The sequence below is a fragment of the Gymnoscopelus microlampas genome (assembly GCF_963454915.1).
Source record: "Gymnoscopelus microlampas genome assembly, chromosome: 24".
Classification (NCBI taxonomy): Eukaryota; Metazoa; Chordata; class Actinopteri; order Myctophiformes; family Myctophidae; genus Gymnoscopelus; species Gymnoscopelus microlampas.
In genome coordinates this window covers 14272875-14280407 of record NC_139961.1, presented here as the reverse complement: position 1 = coordinate 14280407, position 7533 = coordinate 14272875, and the positions used below count along the sequence as shown (strand labels likewise).

General features: G+C 41.9%; 2 protein-coding genes across 2 annotated transcripts; one reads left to right on the top strand and one right to left on the bottom strand.

Annotated features, from left to right (window-relative positions):
- Window positions 1-577: 577 nt before the first annotated feature.
- On the bottom strand, window positions 578-1072 carry LOC311040431 (NADH dehydrogenase [ubiquinone] 1 alpha subcomplex assembly factor 2-like; the record flags this gene model as incomplete). The annotated part of the gene is made up of 1 exon (XM_084050716.1): window positions 578-1072. One exon carries the CDS (start codon window positions 1070-1072, stop codon window positions 578-580), a length of 495 nt encoding a protein of 164 aa, XP_083906842.1.
- Window positions 1073-1483: 411 nt separating this feature from the next.
- On the top strand, window positions 1484-2314 carry LOC311040428 (exosome complex component MTR3-like; the record flags this gene model as incomplete). The annotated part of the gene is made up of 1 exon (XM_084050711.1): window positions 1484-2314. The coding sequence occupies one exon, from the start codon at window positions 1484-1486 to the stop codon at window positions 2312-2314; it is 831 nt and encodes a 276-aa protein (XP_083906837.1).
- Window positions 2315-7533: the final 5219 nt, after the last annotated feature.

Here is a 7533-nt window from a genome sequence, read left to right as displayed (position 1 = left end):
TTTGTCGCATTCCTAAACCAATAATTTGATGACCGGCAGCGGTTCCGGTAGGAGACACAAAGAGTCTCCTTTGTGTCTCCTACTGGAACCGCTGCCGGTCATCAAATTTTGATTCATTTTGGGGGTGAACTATCCCTTTAATGGTTTGGTTCACTTACAAATTGTCACTGTTGGGCATAAACCATCTTTTTGTATATGTTGTTCTTTCTTCATAAATGAATGCCTTATTTGATGAAAATAGCCGATCTGCGTTGTGAGCTTGTAGATCAGCTATTTTCAGAGCGCAACACCCCAGCGCAACAAAACATAAAATTACTTGTCTTAGTTCTACTTTACATCTCTTCTCCACTTGTCCCTCACTAACATTTTAGTCTAGTTTTTATTTGTTGACGAAATTGTCAATATATTTAGGTTGTCTAGTTTTGTCTAGTTTTAGTCATCGTAGCTTAGCTTTAATTTCTTTTTTATTTTGTTTCGGTCAGTGAAAAAAGGTATTCAACGAATATTTTTGTCATACTTTCAGTCGACAAAATCAACACTGCTCCATTTAACTATTATCTTATGTGAATGTCTTTGTCTATTTCTTAGCATTAGGCGGCCTCCAGGAGCCAGGATGGAATGTATTTGCAGTGCTGGTAGGCTCCTGGCTCCTGGCTGGCTCGCCAAAGCCGGCTGTAGCTGCGTGACCTTTGACTGCAGTGTGGGGAGGAGGAGGAGCCACCAGACCCTCCTCGTACTCCTTCGCCCGGAGCTCCATATCTCTGCGATCCACCTCGCCGGCCTTCAGTTTGACCCGCTCCCTGTAGCGCTCGTTCCTCAGCAGCTCCTCGACGGAGGGGGGCTCCTTCCGTCTGCCTCGGATCCAGGCGTCCCACTCCGACGGCACGCTGCCTTCCACGTACTCGTGTTCCGCGGGATTGGCCGCCACCACCGTCCGCTTGGCGCGAACCAACCTTCCCGTCCAGGTCCTCTGTTCGGGGATGACGTAATATTTATTTCCTAAATGATCGGTGCCGACGTGCTCGCGGGCTATCCCGAACGTCCGCCGTAAAATCCCTGCGATCCTGCTCATTATTTTGGTCGGTATAGTTCACTGTGTTTTCACCTACAGTATCTGTCTGTTGCAGCGGTATCATATGGGCGCATGTAATCCCCCCAGTATATATTTGTGTGTGAGTGTGTGTCGGTCTAGTCTGTCTGCGGATAATTGTGCACGCTGATGATGTCAGTACTATGACATCAGTCATCTCCATATTTGGGCAGTGGTGAAAAAAGTACTCAAATTTTTGATACTTAAGTAAAAGTATCAATGCTGCATTTTGGCCGTGGACCATTTATACAGCCTGGCAGAAGTCTACACAGTCTTGGATCTGTTTAAAGAATCAGTCGATTGATATTATTTCTATAATTTCTAGAATTTTCTATAATTTCTAGAATAGTTTCTATAATAATATTACATCTTCAAACTACATCACGAATCACGATGCCAACTGATACTAAAAGAGTACGGGGGCCAGAAGTATCACAATGTCTTTCTCTCTTTCGCCCTAAGCCCGCGATAGCCCCGTCGTCATCCTCCACAGATGGCAAGACAACACGCGACGGTAGACAGCGCGATCAGGTCGACGTCCGACCTGTGTTCGTTCGCTGTGGGCTGATCAGCCAGGCCAAAGGATCAGCCTATATTGAAGCTGGAAACACCAAACTGATGTGCTGTGTGTATGGCCCACGAGAGACGGAGCGCAAAGATGAGACTGACATGAAGTGTGGAAGGTTGATGACTGACATGCGGTTCGCTCCCTTCTCTTGCCCAGAGAGGGGTTCTTGGATACAGGGGAGTGAGGAAAAAGGCCTCTCACTGATGTTGCTTGAGAGTCTGCAGCCGGCTGTGTGTCTTCACAAATATCCCCGATCACAGATCGAAGTCAACGTGATGGTTCTGGAGAACGACGGTTCGGTCCTGGCTCACGCCATTACCTGCGCATCCCTCGCCCTGTCAGATGCAGGGATTGAAATGTGCGACCTGGTTCTCGGCTGCTCCATCCGGCAGGATGGTGCTTCTTACGTGACTGATCCTACTTACTTGGAAGAAAGCGGCTGCAGTTCAAGCGAAAACCAAGGCAGTCTGACCATTGCTTTCCTCCCCAGCTTGAACCAAATATCTGGGTTACAGTCGGATGGGGAAATGATGGAGGAGACCCTAACAGCGGGGGTTCAGACCTGCATTGAGGGATGCAGACTGTATACCCCTGTCATTCAACAGGCTTTGGCCAAAGCTGTACGAAGGGAAGCCCCGCCACCATCAGAAAGCTGAGACTGCTGGGACATTCTGATCTTGCCTCTTGTAGCAGAATGTCTTTTATGTCTGCTTTGAATACTGATGCAATTCTTTTTGACCGAAATGTAAATAATTCATACAAATGATTTGCTTGACTCATGTCGGTGATGTGGCCAATGTTTGCTGGTCTATGGAAACAGTTTAATAAAAAACAACCTGATTTAAAAGTATCAATGCTGCAATGTAGAAATACTCAGTTACAAGTAAATGCCCTGTATTCAAAATGTACTTAAGTAAAAGTACAAAAGTATTGGTATCAAAATATACTTAAAGTACCAGACGTAAAAGTACTCATCACCCACAATATCTCATTTCACAACTTTTCAAAATGTATGAAAATCTTTTGAAAATAGCCTATCTACAAGCTCACAACGCGTCGCGATGCGACGTGTTGTGAGCTTGTAGATCGGCTATTTTCAAATAGCCTATGTATAAAATAGGGCTAAAGTTCTTAATGTATGTTTTATGATATAATAACTTATACCTGCAAAGTAACTAGTAACTAAAGTTTTCAAAGAATTGTAGTGGAGTAAAAGTACAATATTTGCCTCTGAGTAGAAGTAAAAGTATTGAAAATTGGAAATTCTCCAGTAAAGTAAAAATACTTAAAATTGTACTTAAGTACAGTACTTGAGTAAATGTACTTAGGCTAGTTACTTTACACCACTGTATTTGGCCATATCGAGGGACACAGATACATTCCTGGAATTCATAGATACTAGGGCTGATGCTCGTTGGGAACGCAATGCCCCACCCCGGTTGTACTGTACAACACCCGTTGTGCCCACCTGTCTGATTGTGTCCCTTTTTATGCCCATATATGGAGATCCATGTATCTTTCTGTCTGTCTTTGTGCCTTTTATGCCCATATATGGAGTTCCCTGATGTCATCAATATGATGTCATTGCACTGTCATCGGTCAGACAGTTCACACAGAGATTCTGTGCGTTCTCGAGAAACGCACAGGACAGATAAGCATACTCACGCACGCAATGCAGAGATTTAATACACTTTAATACTAATACATTTTATTTGTAACACACTTTATATTTGAACCAAATCTAAATAACAATATAATAATAATAATAATAATAATAAAACAGTGAAATGAATAGGTCAGCTATACACAGCTAAGAAAGAGTTTAAAAAGTTAAACAAAACACACATGGCGTCACTGAGTCCATCTAGGCAAATGCCTTGTTAAAAAGAAAGTTTTTACAGTATCTGTCTTTATTTGCGTAATTTGCATAATTAGTCATTAGAAGGCTTGTTTAGATTGACGCAATAGTTACTATACCTTATATAGAATAGATTTAAATTTAAAACCTGCAAACCGAATTTTACATGGAAAGGGAAAACACATTCACTCATTATCTCTATTCTTTCATTAATTCTCTGGTCTAAAGTGATATCAAACTTTTGAATTACAGGGACCCACAGTTTGATATGCATTAGGCCACTAGACCCCCATTTGATACCTTTTTCCTTTTAATCTCTTAGGACTCAACGTTCTTCTGTCAGTGTGCAAGCCTTTATCAATAGCAGTAGCATTGTAGCCTGGGAAAGATTTGACAGTACTGGGACAGCAGGCTATAACTTGGCCATCGTTGAAGGAACATTATCACCCCCCCCTGTACCCCCCCCCCCCCCCCCCCTCTCTCTTTCAGGTGTGCTGCCGTCTCCCGCATCCCAGGAAGTCAGACCTACACGTTCCTGTGTGGAGAGATGGTGGGGCGTTTTGTGAATGTGTATCTCCAGGGGACTACAATAGTCGAATCCTGAGTCTTTGTGAGGTTGAAGTGTTAGCAGGTAGAATGTGGGAGAATTGCTTGCTCAGGGTGGGACAATATCGGCTCTCTGCTCTATATGTAAAGTGCCTTGAGGCAACTTGCTCTATTTTGGCACTATAATAGAACTGAATTGAATTGAATGGAGTTACACTGCACAGTAAAATCCTCTGTGTAAAAACGGGCCGGTTAAAGGTACCCTGACGATTTTGGTGTGCGTCAAGCGCCTTGTGTGACATTCTGCAAATGAAAGATACACGGAGAACAATGCCCCTCGAAAAGAAAGAAAAAATAATGTATTATTGTAGGCACCTGATAGACAAGTGGTCCTGGATGACTGGAGATCAGTGATGGAAAAAGTACTAAAATGTTTTACTTTTAAGTAAAAGTATCAATACTGCAGTGTAGGAATATTCTGTTACAAGTAAAAGTAAGGTATTAAAATGTACTTGAGTAAAAGTGTACCATTTCACAAGTTCAAATGTATACAAATCTTTTGAAAATAGCCGATCTACAAGCTCACAATGCGTCACATCGCGATGCATTGTGAGCTTGTAGATCGGCTATTTTCAAATGGCCCAAAAATATATAGGGCTGAAGTGGTTAATGTATGTTATAAAATATATAAGTAATAGTAGTAACTAAAGCTGTCAAATAATTGTAGTGGAGTAAAAGTACAATATTTGCCTCTAAGATGTAATGGAGTAGAAGTAAAAGTACAGAAAATTGGAAATACTCCAGTAAAGTAAAAAATACCTCACATTTTTTACTTACGTACAGTACTTGAGTAAATGTACTTACTTAGTTACTTTCCACCACTGCTGGAGATGAGATGACACGCAGCCAATGGGAGAAAGTCTCCACGCCTTGTAAGATGTCCAGCCCTTGTGGTGCCATTAGGCCAGTAGGGAGAGCTTCCTGTGGCAGGATCATTGTTGTGATGACCGCCTCCACTTCATCTGCTTCACAGGTTGGCATTGTTTTTAGTCAAGTATTTTAGGTTCAAAGGGACCGGGGTTAATCCAAAAAATGTCTAAACTGCAAGAAACATGATTAGGGCACGGTCACACCACACTTGTATTTTTACCTCTGGGGCGGAATCTGCCAATGCTTTGTCAATGCAAATGCGTGAATTCATGGTCAAAACATCGCAAGATCATGAATCCATGCATTGTAACTGTTTTACTATGACATTCTAAGTACCTCATAGAAATGTGTTTTAAGTTGTTCTAAAATTTGCATAGTAGTTGTCTTTTTCAACTGGCAAATCCTTGTAACTGTCGACTGGACCTGTCTCGTTGTGTTTAATGTTGCAGAGGTGTTGTATTGTTTTCTGTGGTGTACTTTTAGGGTTTTCTTTACTGCTGTGTTTCATTTTGAAGTAACGCTCCTAGTGTTTACCGTGTTCCTTTGTTCCTGTTACCTGTCTTGTCTTTATTTCACTTGTGATTAGCTTAGTTCCCCACCTGTGTCCTGTTAGTCCCTGTGGTCTATTTAAACCCTGTGTTGGAGTGTGTTCCTTGCCAGATTGTAATCTCTGTATTCCTGTGTTACTCTGTGTTATTCTTACTCGTTTTATTCTGCCTGAACTCGGGTTGTCTTTCTTTGACGTGCAGTTTTTGGGTTGAGTACCAGGGTTGACTAACTCTAAATGAAATACAAATATTTGAACTACCCTGACAAGCACTTGAAATGTTGGAGTTGAGGCATTACATTTAGTTTGACTCGGTACCACAGATAAACATTTTGGAAATAGACTTCCAAAATGTTTCTCACAAATAGATCTCACAACGCGTTGCGAGACGTTGAGAGTTTGTAGATAGTCTGTTTTCAAAATGTTTGCCTCTTATGTTATTTGACAATTTGGCCAATGGTTGACCAGTATAGTTTGTTGATTACTTTTGATGCGGCAAGGCTCTTTTTCTGTCACTTCATTGTCATCTGGGGCTCCGGCCCACGTGGTTGAGAACCACTGGACTAGCTGACATACTGTACTGTGATCTGGATGTTGTCCATTAACACACTGTTTCTATGCATCTTCTGAGCCACTCTGCATTTGGGTCCAAATCCACTTCCTGTCAGAATTCCAGTTTCACTAGCTGCCATGCCGTCCCCTTAATCCAGTGGTTCTCAAACTTTTTCGTGCCAAGGACCCCCAAATAGACATTTATTAGCCCGCGGACCCCCATTTGAAAAGATAAGCCAGGGACCCCCATAATAGAAGATTTTTACGGCTCTCTAGCAGTGATTTTCAACCGTTTTAATTTCAAAGACCCCCAGTTTGACATGCATTAGGGCTACAGACCCCCCATTTAATGGCATGTATGTCTATGGGACCCCAATTCATATTGTAAAATCAATGTTAATTTAACTCTGAGAGTGTACAAATGGAACCAAATGGACCCGTTAGGGTCCATTTGGTTCCATTTGTACACTCTCAGAGTTACAGACCCATAAGGGTCCATTTGGTCCCTGTCCATCATTTAGCTGGGGACCCCCTGGAACCCCCTCAAGTACCCCTGGGGGTCCCCGGACCCCACTTTGAGAACCAATGCCTTAATCTATTTTGTTTACCCATTTTCATTTAGTGATCGATAAATAGAACAGACGTGTTCATTGAAAATGATCTAAGTAGACAAGGCTGCTTGACTTGTAATCATTATTTCTGCTTGGTAATAGAAAGAGCTCTGTGTGTTTTAAGGTTTGCAGTTTAGAGGGTTATCTCTCTCTTATCTCCTATTCGCCGCCATTCACTGTTCTACTATTGGGGGTGTAATTATTTTTGTATGCCATAGATGTATTTGTGGTGAGCATTCACCAATAAAAATAACCTCTCCCCACCTAGCCTGGGATCAATACCATTGGTTTCTGATCCGGTCTGGAACAGAAATAACTTTACTGTAGGTTATCAGGTGGCCGGAACCCATGACCGGAACCTCCGGCGCTGTGCACCACCAAAATGATTCCCCTGGTTTAATATTGGGCTGGTTTTTCTGTAAAGTTGCTTGCAAACGTTGGTAGATGCATGTTGCATTTTTTTTGGCGTGTTTCTAAAGTGTAGTTGCTTATTCTGGGCTTGTTGCTAAATGTTGTTTAAACCAGTGGTTCTTATTTTCATGGCAAGGTTCCCCATATTCATAGATTATGTATTTGCCCCCATCTGAAAATATTTTGTGCCAGGGGTAAAAATGTTTCAAAAAGATAACAATTTTTTCTACATCTGTCTGCCTCCCTGTCTCTCAAATACACATTCATTGTCTACCTTCCTTCATCTTTCTCTCAGATTTGTCATTAAAACGTCGCTGTAGTCCATAGTCTGATTGTTAATTCCTTGTGTCAATCATGTTTGTATCATTAGTCAACTGAACTAGGGCTAATCACACCAAGAACAATAACTACAATGATAAC